This window comes from Lissotriton vulgaris, chromosome 11, assembly GCF_964263255.1.
Source record: "Lissotriton vulgaris chromosome 11, aLisVul1.2, whole genome shotgun sequence".
NCBI classification, from domain to species: Eukaryota; Metazoa; Chordata; class Amphibia; order Caudata; family Salamandridae; genus Lissotriton; species Lissotriton vulgaris.
The window spans coordinates 1,099,672,142-1,099,690,070 of record NC_141699.1 but is presented as its reverse complement, the minus strand read 5'-3'; the positions used below and the strand labels follow the sequence as shown (position 1 = coordinate 1,099,690,070).

General features: G+C 44.5%; 1 protein-coding gene across 1 annotated transcript in view; it reads left to right on the top strand.

Moving 5' to 3' along the window:
* The window catches only part of TMEM207 (transmembrane protein 207), a 125,626-nt gene that overhangs the window by 40,182 nt on the left and 67,515 nt on the right, over positions 1–17,929 (top strand). The window contains exons 2-3 of the mRNA XM_086944967.1: positions 9,333–9,370; positions 9,474–9,518. Coding sequence (XP_086801093.1) covers positions 9,333–9,370; positions 9,474–9,518 — 83 coding nt within the window. The remainder of the gene's footprint in view (positions 1–9,332; positions 9,371–9,473; positions 9,519–17,929) is intronic.

The following is a 17,929-nucleotide window of genomic DNA, read 5'->3' as shown; positions in this document are numbered from 1 at the left end:
CATCTGACTTGGGGAATTGATCGTATCGTTCCTCCTTGCCATTTCTGCTCTTTCTCTGTCCCTCCGTACCCGTTCCTCTCCTCTAGCTCTTTCTGGGTCATAAATCGATACTATAGGACCTATGGTAACAGGTACTTGTAGGGCATCGGGCAGTGCGTAGGATGTGGCACACTCCGTTTCCGGCACTCTTTGTACCACAAACCTCCCCACTACCTGCTGCATCGGACTAGGCTGTGACAATTCTGTCTTTGCAGCGGGATCCCAATCTGAACTGGGAAGCAGTCCATTCTCTCCTTCGTTGCCCCCCTCCCTTTCACTATGCTCGCCTTCTCCCCCTGCTCTGTTATACGGGGGTGGCCTATCTGTCAATAATCTGTTTATCAAGCTGTCCTCTGTTTCGCTCTCATCATCTTCTTCTAGGGGGCTCTTGTTTCCGGGCACCTCTAACACTGGGTACAATTTGTTTACTTCCATATCATGCACTCTCCATCTTTTAGCATCTGCATCCCACTTGGCATCCTGCACTGCTCTTACCGATCGTTTCACTCTTTCCTGTCGTCTATTCAAGTTCTTCTTGTGCGCTGCCCTAATCTATGCATTGAGAGCTTCAAACTGGGTTGGTCTAGGCAAGGGTCTCGTTGCGGTCATAACTGCTTTTAATCGGTGTAGCACCTCTAATCTGAACGTCCCGTACTTCGGGAACGTCAGTTCCTCATTTCCTTCTGTAATCTTACTCCACTCTGTAATCCACAAAATTGTATGCAACCCAACATTTTCCGCCATATAACGAGCTGGCGTACCCTCCGGCGGGGCTTCTTCCCCTTCATAAGATCCCCGCCTCTCTTTCTTAAAAGCCGCTCTTAACCATTTAAAACACTTCATGATTATACGCACAAATTCCAGCCTCAATACTCTGTTTACTTCCTGATGACAATCCACCAATCCTAGCGCGGCTTTGCTAGCTGGCCTATCGCAGCGCGGTCTTTTCCCAGCCGGCCAATCCCAGCGCGGCACTTTGTGACGTCACTCGTCTCCGCTTCGCAGCAGCACCCCTCCTTTCTCCGCTCTTCTCTCGGTCATGCATGCGTCCCATTCATACTTCGAAAAATGACTACTTCCGACCAAGCGGTCACTTCCCTCGACTGTACGTCCACAGTCTATCTGTAATTGCCAACACAACTGACGAAATGTCTATCGTCCCTCTGATAGGTTGCTTACACACACAGTAACTTCCGACCAGCGTCCGTTACTCACGCACTCACACTTACGTTCCCCCTATCTCGGTCCTACGGGCGATCAATGGTACCTCATGACCCCCTTCATTCTGGTTGACAATTACTCTGGATGTCCGATACACCCGAACCACTTAAGCTCTCCTTGAACTTTCCACCGGTTGCGCGCGCTCACAACCTGTTCCACAGTCACTCTACAGGCATTCAACTCCGCCAGACATTACAACATAGATACAATACAAAAACACCGCAATCTAGCACGCATGACCCTTTATACTCACTCTCGACCGATACTGCTGCTTTTCTGTCTCACGTCATCCGGACCTCCTTCGGCGGGCGGTTCTTCTGCTCATCGGTCTCTAGGGGCCTTGGGGTAATCTAACCTGGCCTAGATCACCTTCCTCAAGAAGGCAACCATCCTCTGCTACCAACTGCGGGGGCGAGATTTTGATCGATATCTTATCACTATTGATCTAAACCCCGATCTGGTCGACTGAACCTTTGTTGCCTGTCATTGAGGGAAGAAAGTGCATCTCTTACCAAGTTAGTTCACCCAATAAAGGACTCCGCTCCGAGAGATCACAGACAACTTCTAGCTTTCAAAGATTTATTATATAGTCAGAATAAGCTGCAAGTACAGGCATCTCAGAATGAGATTCACAAGATACACGGGCCCAATTACATACATGTGCTCTCTGAAAACCCTCAGGCGAGCAAAGAAGACTACGAGTACAAGTTCTAGGAATAACAAAGCTATCAGCATAGACACGTATTGAGATCTCTCCGTCATTTAAGTTGGAGGAAAAACACAGGTTAGGCTGTCCCTACCCTGCTCTAGATGGTATCCCTACTTAACAAAGTCCCAACCTATCAAAAGGTGTCAGCGGTGAGTGACTTCCTAGGGAGGTCACCCACTCTTAGTCTCTTGGTGAAAACCTACAGTTCTCCAGTCAAGGCCCCTCTCTGCCTACCCATCCGCTCTCTAAAGGGTCCTCAGGCATCTGCTCTAACTCCACCCAGGGGTGCTGTCCCTAATACAAAACAGTCAACAACATTTGAGACGCCCCTCGTGAGACGCCCCTCACGTGGTGTATCTTCTGGCTTTTTCCATGCTGCTTTGTGTTGGGCCTCGTGCGTAAGAGTTGACCTTGCTTCTCAGACTCTTCTCCGGCCCGCTGATACCCCTTAAAACATTCCGGAACCCTCCTCCATGTCTGGGCCTTCTCCTGAACAAACCTCTATTCATTTCATTTATAATTGGATCCCCCCTTTCTCTTGCAGACAGACATCTGCGGCCAAGATCCCAATTCTCATAGACTTCCAAAAAGGTTTGCAACATTTCTCGGCCCAGACCAATACGTGTAAATCAATGTCTATAAACATTTTCAGGCCTACAGCATTTCTCATAATGATTATAACATTCAACTCCTTCATTAATTAATAGCATGTTAATACTCTTATTCTATCATTCGGTAAACACATCTATAAATCATAGCCCATTAACGTTATTACTAAAACATTAGTGCAATCCATGTCGTCAAAGGAAACACCTTCCCCATCCCTTCCATCTCTGGCCCTGAGGCCTACCACGTTCTACGTTTAACCGCATGCCATCTTACATTTTAGCAGCTACACGACATGGATTCAGGATTAATCACGTCTAATAAAGTCATATAATTTCACACATTTCTGCATTAGTTCCACTTCTACTTAAATTTCTAAGTTAACTACACATTTCAGAATATAGATGCAGGTACTATCAGCACTCATGGCATTTCTCTTCATGATTTGTGCTTACTACGTGTAAGTGTGATGTACTTATACATTTAGGTCAGTTTGCGCTCTCTCAGTTCTCTCGTCTTTTCTGCTGCGTCACTCCTCAATGAAACCACGCACTGACAGTGGAGCAGGAAGTAATTAATTAGCAGCTGGTCAAGCACCGGACACCGGAGCAGGGGCGCAATGGCGGACAGGGACACACTGACACCAGCGCAGTCAGTCACATTGCTTCTCACAGGCAGGAGCACAGTGCCACTGGGACAGTGTCACGCGACCTTTCGGACAGGGTCACTTGACTTTCACACTCGGACATCGGCGCAGAACTGTGACAACGACCTACTGATGCTGTCAGACGAGAGGCAGAGCGGGAACGGCGGGCACATGCAGGGGAACACAGAGACAGTCGTGGCTCGCGGGGGGAGCGGAGAGTTAAACAAAATATAAACAGGAAAACTTACTTACCACAGCCGGTCCCGCCACATAGGCACTGGAATGGCAGCCCCTCTCACCAATCCTGGCGCTCGTAGGGCACGGTTATTCTTCGCCCGCCGCCTGCCTATGGACATGCGCAAACAATTGAAAACACAAGTGCGCATGAGTGGGCACGGTGCGAAAATTCGCCCTCCGTCCCCACTCATGCGCACTTGTGTTGTGCTGCTGCCTGTTGCCCCACACTGGTCTGACAATCATGTCAGTCAACATGACGCCACCGACGTCATGCTGACTGACATGATTGTCAGTTCTCCCTCGGCGTTTTTGAACTTAAGTAAACTGAATTTACTTACGTTCAAAGACGCCAAGGTAGCTGCGGGCGGGGGGGCTACGCCCCCACGCCCCAATGGACGCACCGCGCCTGATTTCAACACAAACAAATCTTTTGTGTAGCAACATTCGGATAATGAAAGATTGGGGGAAAAACACACAGGGTCAGATTTACAAGGACTGGAGCATCCCTGCGCCAGATGCGTGTCGCATCTGATGGCGTAAGGGCGGCACATTGCTGGAGTCATGACGCAAGAGCGACGCAACTCCAGCAATGCTCAGGGGCTCCCCATACCTAACATGCTGCTTCACGCCTTAGGCCTGCTTCAAGCAGGCGCAGGGTTTTGACGCAGCGGCGTCGGAAAGGTGACTCCGTGAAATCTTGTAGATTTCACTGCGTCACTTTTCCGAGGCTTTTTCCAATGGAACGCCCCCCCCCCCCTGCATACATTAAACCTGACGCAGGTTTAATGTGGCGCATCTCCCCTAGATGCGTCACTTTGTAAATAAGGTGCAACATGGCGCATGGTTTACGCCGCCACTGCGTCACAGGAGTGACGCAACAGTGGCGTAAATGTGTCACAAGGGGCTTGTAAATCTGCCCCACAATGTTCTACTTATGCTATGCACGCTTCATGCAGCTCTTTGATGACAGTTTATAGCTCACTGTGCTATATTAGGATGTTAAATGATGAACTGCAAATAACAAAGGGATATCTTTGCCACAGCATCAACCTACTAAGATGTTCACATAAAAAAAGAGTTTTGTGAGCTGCATGGCACACATTCTCCACAACAGGCACAATAACCAACTGCGCTACAGTCAAAACTGCCACTAGAAAAAACTCCATCTCTCTTCAGTAGGAACATTAATCAACAGAATTATCTTGACATTTTATTGTTGCCTGAAAACTGCTGGACACACAAGGAACTCTTCAGCAGGTGCTTTTAAACCTGTAATTATTTAATATTAGTTCTAAACCCAGCACCCCTCCCTGCTCCAGAGATCAGTGCCAGGTGCGGCTGCACCAGTCGCACCTCCCTAAAGCCAGCCCTGAATTGAACCCTGCAATAGATGCGAGCTCTGAGCTCCATTAAAGTCTATTATGGATCTGCTTTTTGTAATTTATTGGCTTTTTGAAATCCTGATTTATCTTTATCTAATTAATGGTTATAGAAAATAAATTTCTGTTCTGAGGTCCTATTAAATTAATGTACTAAATGCATAGTATTTAGTCAACATTTCGGGTACCGTTTTATTGTAAGAAGTGTGGGAAAGCTGAGTGGTAGGAATTTTCTGGATCTTCACAGGTTTGGAATTTTCCTTCGCAGATATACGAGGAAAATCTGCGATTTGGCCAAAGTTTCATGTTTGCAGGATATTCTGGAAAAAAAATGACATTGGGATCCACGTAAGCCACACCATCCCTGACCACCCTAGCATCCAAATTGTAGGTACCGCACACGCAGCATCTATAAGAGAGGTTATCACAGAGCGCGATCCTAGATACAAACCGTGAAACCACCACTCAGAGCCTGTGAGGCAGAGCCGCCGACTGCCCATCTACGGCTCCTATAGCTGAAAATGGAGCAAGTGACCTCAGACAGGCCACAGACCTGAAATGACCCATCCGGCGCTCACACAATCACCTGTCCTATAACATACCTACCTCTCTTGTTGGCAATGTCTGACAAAGGTTTCCTTTTATACTGCACCTTTTGCACAACTTGCTTGTAATTGTGAGGGGTGTTTGCCAATGTCGAAGCCCTGCTCAAGTCCACGCGGTTTTGACGAGAGCTTTTGATCAAATGTAATTTAACTATCCATCTTTTGTCACTACACATACTGAAATTCATTGTGGGACCTTCCCAACATCCATGTACCTTGACATTTAAATTCTTTTTAGCTCTCCCAATTGTTGCAGCCCTAAAATGTTTAAAACACATTGTTTACCATTATATCCCCAAGTTACTCTTGATGAATATGCTCCAAGCTCTCTGTAAATTTATTTTAAACTAGCGGCAAGTTATATTAAAACATCACTTATGAAGTTGGGCAGAATTAGGAAACTCCACGTGAAGCACATTAAGTTTCCTAACTTTACTTGAGGTAAGTTTTATTCATATTAGCCATCCACATGTGTAGATTTCCAGATGTGGAATGTTCCAGGCACGGCACCCCCTAGCAAAACAAGCATTGGAAATGCAATAGGTCTCGCATTAGAAAAGTTGGAGCTATTGGTCTTGTAAATGACAAATATTTTATTTATGTGTTGGTTTTTAAAATAGCTAAATTGATAGCTTTGTCATTTACAATGCCAATAGTTATAACTTTTGCGAATGTGACACCTATACCATTTGTAATGCAACATGTTTTGTATGTACGTGACTTAGATGGCAGCTCTGGTCGTTAGGCCACATCTCTGTACCAACACACACTTTTTTCAATGTAAATTTTGAATGTTTTTCATGATTGTCCTGCCAAGCAACCCTAAAAACTGTAGATGGCGATAACCCTGGACCATCATTTGCGTAGTTAGGACCTGAGATTCTTGCCATGCAGAGTGATTATTTGTTGCTTTTGAAGAAGACTACCTACTTAAAAAAAACTTTCAATGAATTTTTGTTTTTGACCATTTAACCATATGATTCAAACGTTATCACAATGACAATGCTTTTCTGTACATCATTGTCATATGTATTTAGCCATACAAAACTTTTCCAGTGTAGGAACTGGTTGTGAATGTGGCCCATGTCGTCTTTTTTTTTTTGCCACCATCTTTTCTTGATTTTCTCATAACTATACATAATCATGTCATATATATGCAAATACAAGAGAACAAATCATGTCCATTGTTCCCACAGAGGCCTGAAATGTTGCATGACGACAAATATCGTACAACAGGAGGTCCTGGTTCTGATTTATGAACAATATATCATTACAAGGCATTCCTTATTCCCATTCTAATTTCATAGTAAAAACAAACTTCACCACTTAATAAACAGGGAAGATAACCATTGAAGTCCATTTTATGTGTTTTTCGAGAACTGTAGTCTTAAATACAAATAGAGTAATGCCTGAGATATCACTTATAAAATAAACATGTACTTGAGCTAATGGCAGCAACAAGAACAAACATGTTTTGCTCGGTCTTTTTTTGTGTTTTACATTCCATTCATCAGCAAACACACTGAAGAAACCCAGATCCGAGCACAGCACAGTAGCTACTTCTCTGTATCACTACTACCGCATTTCCGCACAGAAAAGTACTACAAACTCCATGTGTGAACGCGATGGAAAGATGGGTAAGTGCTGGAAGGGGCTCCTGCATACGTTTACAACACTGTGAAGAGGGATCTGAAGGTAGAGAAGGTGAAGAAGCAGTACCAGGAAGAGGAGAGAGAATGGAGCAGGCACGAGACAAAAGAGAAGGAGAGGGAAATAAGAGCGAGGTAAAATGATTAAGCATAGATTAGGACACAAAAAAGATTGGGAGGCAAGAGCGAAAGTGTTAAGGGCGCGTGCAAGCACCAGAATTAGAGAAAGAAGCGAGAAAAGGACAAACAAAGGAAATGTGATGCAAAAAAAAGTGGACTGAGACGGAGGTATTAAAGAGATAGATGAAAAACAGGAGGGAAAATGAGGTACGACATTAAGAGGAACGGAAAGCATAAGAGAAATACATGGAACCTGCAACAGTGGATAAAGAAAAACATAAATACCATACTGATGAGAAGACAGCAGAGAGTACGTGCGGGAGGGAATGAGGTTAAAAACAGCGAGCCAAGACGGAGGGCATTGTTTTGGGGAGGGGGGAGGAGAAATGCGACACAGCAGGCAGGGGAGGGGGCGGAGCGGGGGTGTGGGAGGAGTGCGGCTGAGGGAACAGACAGCGATTTGGTGCTGTGCACGTGCATTTTAGGTCAATGCGCTTGCGCATTGACCTAAAACCGCACGGGCACAGCACCAAATCGCCAGTTGGGTAAAGTCTGATTAAAGCTTTATAGTCTTGCTCTGCTCAATGTGCATGTGCATTGAGAGGTGAGACCTAAAAATGTTGAGTGTGAAGGCTGGGCAACCGCCCCCTCAGGTGAGAGCTGTGGGATGCAGGGTCTGAGCTGAGGCCAGCCTATTTGTTTAAAAAAACAACAAAAAACTTCATAAGCTTTGCTTTTCACAATGCTTTTATAGTTTAGAAAATTGCAGGTCTACTGACATTATATATTCAATGTATGTAGATGTGGAGTTAAGAATGGTAAATCTAAATCTATACTTCCCTAGGTGCACTTACCTTTAGATATTCTGTCCTTGATATTGTTGCACAGCGGTATTCTGGGGGGAGGGGGGGGGGGTGAGTGGGGGCGATATTTAGTAGTACCACCAATCACACGAATAATAAAAAAAGCACCAACAAGCATTGTGTGCTTTTATAACCTTTCATACTATACATTTTCTCTACAATCTATTTTCTTCTAATGTATGGACACAGCTCAGGGCCATGCCCCTGTAAACATATACTTCTGGCTCTGGGTCTGCTGAGACCATAGTGGACCAACTGAAGCTCGAGGATTACAGCCGCGTTGTCCAATCCCCTGCCAGAACTTCCAACCCCATTCCCTGCTCGCCCACCTCATATCCAGCTCGCTTCTTTACTGCCTCTCTCTGCAAGAGCTCCATCCTGAGCCTAAGTCTGTCCATGATCCTCACCCTTATTTCTCATAAGTAATATCTTCCTTTGGGCTCAGAATGGCTCGCCGCTCCCTACGCCCACAACTCATTTTCCATACCCAAGTAATATTGAGTCGATTAGAGGCCGCTCAACCCTCACTCAAAGACCCGCCACAGATCCAGCCACCTTCAAACAAGTCCTCATAAATAAACCATTTCTAGACCCCAACTCACTCCTCACAGGGTTCTCTAATGTTGGTCCTTGGGGGCGGATCCATGCCAGATTTTTAAAATAACTATTTTTTTCTAAATGTGGATATCCTAAAAATCTGGCATGGATCCGGCTCCCCAGGACTGACATTGGAGACCCCTGCTTGATGTCACATGCATCATATTCACCCCCTGGACACTCCTGTATGATGCTAATTTAAGCTCACTTACAATACACGAGGCCCTCCTATTCCAGTATCAAAGTCTGTCTCTAATTTCCTTATAATGCATGGGAACCAGCTATCCCTGGATAGAAGCCCGTCTCTAATTTCCTTTTTACAGGCGCCTTGTGACACCCTACTCACATGTAACGACAAAATGACATAGTTACTCAGCTGTAAGAAGCTATTACAGTTGAGTTGTGACTTGAGGCCTGCTGTCAGAGACAGCAGCGAGGTGTTCTGTTATAGCAGGGAGGTCAGTCCCTGAGCTGCTGAAACACCTGGAGTATATGCAATGTTATTAACAGTGCTGTTTTCATGCAGTTTAATCTGCTTTTTAAATGACGTCTGAATAACCATTGTCTGCACCCAGTGGTAGACACATATGTGATATATATTTCATCCTATTAAACGTATTCCAGTAACCCTCTGCCGCTCTATGTATTTCCAACCCTGCAGGTGGCGTTCTCTGACCCGCGGTGTAGTGATAGCGAAACGTAAGTTTTAAGCTTTTGACACTCACTCTTACTGGACTGTTGTGTCTTTTTCCTCTGGTCTGTGTATTTGTGTATTAAATGCTGTTTCCCTTGGTCTCCACAGGTGTGTCGGGTACAATGACGAACACTTCAGTGTGTGGTATGTGTGGTGAGTATACAACATACTTCAAAAATGGAAGTCCTCTTTGAACAATGCTGCTTTAAAGATTGAACTCTTTTTGGGATACAATTCTGGATGTATTTTTTTTAACTCATATGCCCCTGTATGTCGGAGCTATTGTCTTCAATACTGACCTAGCATTCAGAAAGCAACTTAAAACTTGGATATTCGACTAGTAATTCCTCACCCTTCTTCTAGCGCCTTGAGACCCTCTGGGTATGTAGCGCGCTATATAAATTATTTGACTTGACTACTAGAATGTTGGTGTGTGGTGTGGTGTGGAGTGGAAGCTGGGTGAGGGGGTAGTTGAAGGCAAATTGGAGCCCGACAGGACCCACCTGCTGATGCTGTAACCTAAGGGCCTAACAGGAAATAAAGAACTTAGCTCCTACTCGAGTGGCCCCCAGACTGACCCATGAAGACCCTGCGCCCCAGCTTCAACAATTCCTTACAATAGGAAAGTTGTGTTGAGTGGTAACATATTTTGTGCTGGTGCCTTCCCCTCATGAGAATGAGACCTGCCTGGTGGTGCTGTGCTGCTGCTGCTAATATTCGGGTGAGAGGGTATTTTCACTTTATTGTGCCTGGGGCAAATAAGACAGTTTGGGAATTAGCTTAAATCCCAAATATTCAAATTAATTGGCACACTCAATCTCATGTATTCCCACTTTTATTGGAATCTTTGGGCCTTGTTAGGATTGAATACCATATATCTGATTTAATTGCTATTAAATTCCATATCTCTTTCACTACAAAAACGTGCAAATCTTTCAAGTAATCGTTGAAGCCCAAAAGGCGCCTTAGATATAAAACAGAGTCATCAGCAAATGGGAGGGCCAGGTCTCTCTTGCCATCATTGACATCACTATCTATGTGTCTTACTGCGTTGTTTACTTATAAGGAAAACAAGGTGAGGAAAATTTGACAAACTCTTTTTTCAAGAATACTCTGTAACAAAAACCGTACTCCCCCAGTTGAATTAAGCTTTCAAATGTTCTTTTAAGTAGATTAGAGATACAGCAAACTCAAGGATAGATACCTGGTACAAGTTTACACAAACAGATCAAAACACATGTATCACAACTAGGGGAGGGGGAAATGTGTCATTGCGCCTGTGCAACTGGTAGAATTTGACGACTTTGTGTTCAGCCGGAATACACTAATCTCTGCATGCCAGATTTTTTTCCTGCGAGGCTCACATGCAAGCTGGATTTGGTGTCCCCTGTCGCCATCCTCTTTTGAGGGCTGCTTCTCGAGTAGATTTGCTGCTTCTCGAGTAGATTTGCTGCTTCTCGAGTAGATTTTCTGCTTCTCGATTAGATTTGTTGTCGCTCGAGTAGATTTGCTGCTTCTCGAGTAGATTTGTTGTTGCTTAAGTAGATTTGATGCTTCTCGAGTAGATTTGCTGCTTCTCAAGTAGATTTGTTGTTGCTCAAGTAGATTTGCTGCTTCTTGAGGAGATTTTGTTATTGCTCGAGTATATTAGCTGCTTCTCGAGTAGATTGGCTGCTTCTCGAGTAGATTTGTTGCTCAAGTAGATTTGCTGCTTCTTGAGGAGATTTTGTTATTGCTCGAGTATATTAGCTGCTTCTCGAGTAGATTTGCTGCTTCTCGAGTGGATTTGCTGCTTCTTGAGTAGATTTGTTGTCGCTCAAGTAGATTTTCTACTCGAGCAGAAGCAAAATCATCTCAAATCACTGCGCCCTCTTGCACAAAGCATGGTGCTGTTTGCGCAGATTTGTTATTGCTGCTTGCGCTACTGGCACTAAATTGCAGTGCAAGTAGTGCAACATGCAGATTTCTGCCCATTGACGGAACTCTGCGGAGTCTTATTGAGTGTTTGTCTAACTCACCGGGTTCTGCGCACCCCTAATTATAACTCACCTAAACTTGTCCCTGTTGGGTGAGATATTTGGAATTCCGTGTTAGGTTGGTAAAAGGCAGACTAAGTTACACGTCACTTCCTAGCGCAGATGGCCAAGAATGGAGCCTGGACGATGGTCTCACCTTGGCCTTTGAATGTACCAACTCATGGTGGGGTCGAGGCTGGCAACCTCTTTGTTCTTGGAGATTTCTGCTTTGTGACGGCACCACCGAGGTAAGCATGACAGGACACAACTCCCATCAATTTGCACCACAGTCAGCCAGCAGGAGTCAGCAGGGCACAGCATTAGGCTTGCTCGGAGTATCTCTGCTTTAAAAGTGGACTCTTTATGGAGCCTTTGGTTGTCAGGAGCTGATCTCTGGTTGAGTTTTACTTATCTGGAACAGAGCTATCAGTGAGAGTGCAATCAAAAGTACAAATCTGATTGTGTGCGTTATCAGGAGTTCCGCTTTGAGTTATTGTAGAATTAGGAGTACAGCTCCAAGGGAGTCCAGGTATCATTAACAGCAAAGCTTGGAATGGAGCTGTTCTACCAGGAGCCGAGCTGTGAAAGTGTTAGGGGAGTACCAAGGTCAAAACATTGAATCTGGCTATCTTTAAAAATAGAGCTCTGAGTAAAACTGTACTACCAAAAACTAAGCAATGAGTGAATATTAATAGAAGCTGCTCTCTGAGTGACTCTGAATATTATGACAAATAAAGCTATAAGTCAGTTGATAAGGAGCTGACCTCTGAGTGCTTCTGCTTTACTGGAAGCGGAGCGCAAAGTAAGTCGTGGTATTATCAAGGCCAGAATGTTGAGCGCGAGTACTATAAGAAGAAATCGGAGTAAGTCTTTCTTCTGAATGGAAGTGCTCTGTGTAAGCTTTGACTGATTCTGAATAATGTTAAGAGCACATATTTAGGAAGATCTGAAAATTAGCAAAAGCAGAGCTCTGAGAAGGAGTGTGTATCAACAGACGCAGAGCTCTGAGGGAGTCTGCTTATTATGAGGAGCGCGGAGCCGAGCTATGAGTGTTATCATAAGCAGAAGTCTGAGTGAGTCTAATCATGACTGAAGGCAGAGCTCTGTATATTTCTGAGTATTATCAGCCATAGCGGCTGCTACCGAATGGGCATCGGCGTTGAAGGTAATAAAATGAAAAAAACATTTACCTGGATGCGGCCAGCTAGCCGCCGCATCTCCTCCGTCCTCTTCTCTTCTCCCAGGCAGCAGGAAGCACACAACCTCCCAGACTCCCCTGACCAATCACAACGCTGCCTTGGTCTGAGCGCCCTGGTTCAGCGCTTAGGTAGGGGCTGGAAGGCTGGGCATGTTCTCCACCCAGGCTGTAATGCAGCCCGGGCGGAGAACTTGTAAGAGGGGGCATGACTGTTTCGCCGGCCCGAGTCGGCCGGTCAAAATGTAAAGCACACTTAGTAAGTGGCTACCACTCCTCCCCCAGCTCCAAACAGCCCAGCACTGCCCGCGCCCCAACCAACTGAGGCAGTACAGTTAAATAAAGTGATAATAACTCTCCTGGGCCATTTTTGGCCCCGGGCAACCATCCCTCGGAGCTTGGCCTCTCATTGGGGACCGCGGGGAGCCCCAAGGTCCCTACGGTCCCTGCTGGCTCCCCACCTCCTGTGGGAGCAGGCATTGATTTTGGGCAAAGGGAGCTGCTGACATGCAGCTCCCTTTGCCCAAATGCAATTCTGCTTTGCTTCATGGAAGCGAGAGCCATTTTCTTGCTATCACTTCCATGAGGCAAAGCAGAGTTTTCAATGATGGGGCGGGAGATGTGCTTCCGCCCTGCCATAGCAAAACTGCAATGTCCCAGGGGTGGGACCCCCGGGACATTGCTGGAGCAAACCCTGGGGGGTGGCGGTCCCCAAGGCCATGAAGGGCTCCTGGAGGGGGGCAGCGTGACCCCCTCCCTGCATGTGTAAAGCCCTGGGGAGGTGATGATCCCCGAGGCCAGGGCTCTGCAACGGACCCCCAGCTTTTCTTAATTAGTGCCCCCCACACTACAATATTTAAATAAAAGCAGAGCTCCAGGGAAGTGGAGGTCCCCAGGGCTGGGGGGGGGGGGCTGCGTGCTACCCACCTGTGTTAATTAAAGCCCCGGAGAGGTGGTGTTCCCCGGGGCTGCATGGTGGAGGCAGGAGCCCCTGCATGCATTTTTTTTATAATAAAGCCCCGGGGAGGTGGTGGTCCCCGGGGTTACAGAGGCCCCGCAGGGCCCCCACATCAAAATATTCCAATGCCCCATGACCTGGCCCACCCGGGGGCTTAAACAAAATGAAGAGCAGGAGACCGTATTTTTTCATTTATTTTCTGCCGGATTCGCGGACCCTACGCAAATCCTGCCGATTGTTTTATAAAAAATGCTTTTTTTAGCCCTGAGCCGGCCTAGGTTGTGAGGGTGTTTCTACCCTACCCTCTTATCTTGTTTTTCCACCTTTTTCCTTGTGACTCTGTTTAACAGAGTCACTAGATGCCTGCCAACACTTTTTGGTTTGGAGTGTTGGCTCTGCTCTGGAGGGTTCGCGAATGCAATGCGGTCACCAGATATCAAAATATATGTCTTTTTTTTTCAGGAACTGCTGAACGGATGTACACCATTTAACAAAAATAACCGATTTCTGAAGCAAGAGCTACCCTATTGCCAAATTTGGTGTAATTCAGTTCAGTATTTCAGGCTGTAGCTTTGTCTAAAGTTTCCTATGGAAATTAACATGGAGAAAACGCGTTTTGGGACCCCCCCCTTTTCTCTCTGCCCCGCTAGATGAACGACCCCCAAACTTTTAAGACAGAAGCTGACTGGAGCGCCCTATTTGTTTTGAACATTTTGCGAAGATTCGTCAAACAGAGCTAAAGATATTGGCAAATCACAAAAATGCTTTTTCTATGGAAACTATGTCCTAACTATAACTACCTACAGGCACCGCCAGTAGATAATATATATATTGAACAGATGGGTGTGGTGAGAACAGCTGGTGGCCCTGCAACACTTTCCCTGGTGGAAACTGTTCAGTCTACATAGCAGCACCCGTCTGCAGAAAATATGTTTTTAATGTTAATACAGTAGTAACTGTCACCTTCGTATCACTGCACAGACTGAGCAACACTACACCGCAGTTATTCAGGGTGGCATTGTTAGTGCCGGGCAAGGATAACAGGTGCTGGGCACCGCAGAAGGCCATCCTGGCCTCAGACTGCTCCCTGCCAGGGCTTTTTGTCATCCAGTTCGTTTTTGATGTTCCAGCTGCTTTTAAACTGTGTGTTTCACATGTAGGACACCATATTTCTGTCATAATATAGTTTTGTGAATATTTTTCTGACATACAACCTGACATTGGGTTTCAGGTTCCTATCTCTTTTCTTCTTGTCTGTGATTGATATGTTTTAGGTTCTGCTTGTTTTGAAGTTTCTCCTATACAGCGCTTGAGTTGTGCTTGTGAAATTTCTTGTATTTAATATATATTAAAAGGGAGCTCGTATTAGTTCCCAAAGTCGAATTACTTTCTTCATTCACTTTTGTGTGGAACTTTGTTTTGTTAACTTCCCCTGGCTGCACGCATTTATGATAATTCTACTGAAGCTGTTCACACTGTTTAAGCCCCATTCACTGTGCAGATAAGATCTCTTCCCACGGAAAAGGCAGACAGCTTCCAACAGTGTGCTGGAAGGCTTGTGAATACTTAGTTGTGTAAAGCAGATGCTTTGGCCTTGGAACATTTGTGACATTTCCTATTCATGCCTCGGTACCTTTCGTTGCACTTTGTAGGCATTATCGGATTGATTTTTCATCTTAATCTATTTGGTAATTGAAATCAAATTCTACCTGTTGTAATAAACATTGCACATTAAATATAAAGTTAATATACAAGAGCTATGCTATCTTTTACTACTAAACAGGCAGCCACAAGCACAGTTACCTTGCGGACAACAGGGTCCTGATTTGAATGGTGCAGCAGGTGCAGTAGCAACAGTCACAAAAGTTGTCAGAACTCCTCAAACACCAAATTTTGCTATATTTGACTACTAAACAGTCAGTCACAATTGCAGTTACCGTTCAGTTAAAAGGGACTTGATTTCAAAGGTGCATCGGGTGCAGTGGCACCGGGGCACCAGGGTCAAAAGCTCTAGGCACCCCACTAAACACCTAAAATTGCTATACTTCACTAAATCCAGATCATTGCTAAAATGTAAACGTGCAGTTACCTTGCAGACAACAGGGTCATGATTTAAATGGTGCAGCTGGTGCAGTGACACCAGGACCAGCTCTAGGCACCCCACTAAACACCTAAAATTGCTATACTTTACTGCTAAACAGCCAGTCACAATTGCATTTACCTTACAGATGAAAGGGGCTTGATTTAAAGGGTGCAGCAGGTGCAGTGGCACTGATGCCAAACGTTGTCATAACGCCACTAAAAAACACATATTGCTATATTTTACTTCTAAAGAGGCAGTCACAAGTGCAGTTATCTTGCAGGCAACAGGGTCATCATTTGAATGGTGCATCAGGTGCAGTGGCACCGGGCCCACGATCTCCAGGCAACCCACTAAACACCTAGTATTGCTATATTTAATTCAAAAACTGGCCACTACAAGTGCAGTTACCTTACAGGCACTGGGCCAAGATTTTAAGGGTGCTGCAGGTGCAGTAGCACCGGTTGCAAAAATTTGTCAGAGCTCCTCTAAGCAACAAATAATGCTAAATTTAACTACTACATAAGCACTCAAGTGCAGTTACCGTGCAGGCACTAGGGTCATTATTTCAACGGTGCAGCAGGCGCAGGACACTGAGCCCAAAGCTATAGAAACACATCTGAACAAATATTGCAATATTTTACCAGTAAATACACAGTCAAAAGTGCAGCTACCTTACAGGCAATATGGTCATGATTTGAATGGTGCAATAGGTGCAGTGGCAACAGGGCCAAACGTTGTCATAAGTATTCTAAACACCAAATATTGCTCTACTTTACTACTACAGTCAGTCACAAATGCAGCTATCTTGCAGGCACTAAAGGCACGGTTTGAATGGTGCAGTGGTACAGGTCCCAAAAGTTGACAGAACACCTCTAAACACATAATATTGCTATTACATCAATTAATTCTATTATTTTCCTCTTTAACTTCATTTTTCAAAATATTGCTATTACTTACCTGCACTATTCCACTAGTAACAGCCCAATATATTGCCTTCTTGTACATGAAAAAGTCATAACTCTTTAACAGACTTTCTGTAACTTATATAGTACAACTACTCAGCAAGCTACACCTTACAAAAAGAAACTGCTTTGTATTAATCACATAGGTGAAACCTAAATCATTTGCTAATGCTTGTTCCTTTTGTGCATGACTTTACTGAGAGTTTCAGGTTGTGCTTACTCCATATGTTTCTTATGACTGCCTCGAGTATTAGATTCTGCTGGCCTTGTCCACTATTTGTAACTATATTTTATTTTTTTGCTTTTACATGGTCTTCCTACCTGCGAGTCAATGTGCGGATTCTGGTTCTCTTTGATATATGTCCTGCTATTAATTGTAGCTAGAGTCTTATAGGGCCAGATGTACAAGGAATAGTCTGGGTAAAAGTGGTCGCAATTTCGGCACTGACTTTTACCAAATCCTTTCTTTTTTTGTGAACTGTCCTAGGTACTAATAGGTCAGTTTCTAAAAGCCGGATTCGTAGTGGGACACATATTAATGAGGTAGGTTGCAAATTGCAACCCACTATCAATCACAGCCATCACAGGCTTGCTTATAAATAAAGCAATGTTTTTTAAACCTGTTTCTCTTAAAGGAAAACTGGAAGCATAAAAAATGTACACCGTAACTAACAGCTTTGAAAAAATAGATAGGGTCCTCGTGACTAATGTCTACTTAAAAGAATATTTTTTCTAAATTCTCATAGGAGAAGGGGTCCTATGGGGACCTTTTCCTGTTTATGAGTAGCTGATCACGACATTAGTGTAAATGGAAAGCGTGAAAGTTGTGAGGTCAGAATTCGGTTACAAAACATTAATATATCCAATTCTAAATCGTATTGGGAAGGGACGCCCTAAACAAACAAATTTTGTATTAAGTCGCAAACCCAAATTGCAATTCAGTAATATGTTTCCATATCGCAATTTGGATTTCATAGGGACCAAAAACCCTTTTTCCCGCCACAAACCACCAGATTTTTGCAAATAGGACCTTTTGTGAATGTAAAAAAGCTTTACACACCTGGCTCTACCATTCAGCTTACTATACCTGTTATTTGTAATTCTCGCTCAAATTCTAGGTTTCCTGTTTGTTGTAGTTACTTCTGTCAGAGGTACTTTCTAGTGTACATGTTGTGTGAAATTCCCACTTATGTTTATTATTCTACCTGCATGATTGGTTATTTGTCATTGATTCTAGCTTGTTTTTCAGTTTCTGGTTGATATATTTGTTATGTATGATTGCTTCTACCTTGAGTTGTTGTTTGTGACTGCTTGCACATTTCTGCTATCGCTGTTTGTTCGTTCGACTTCA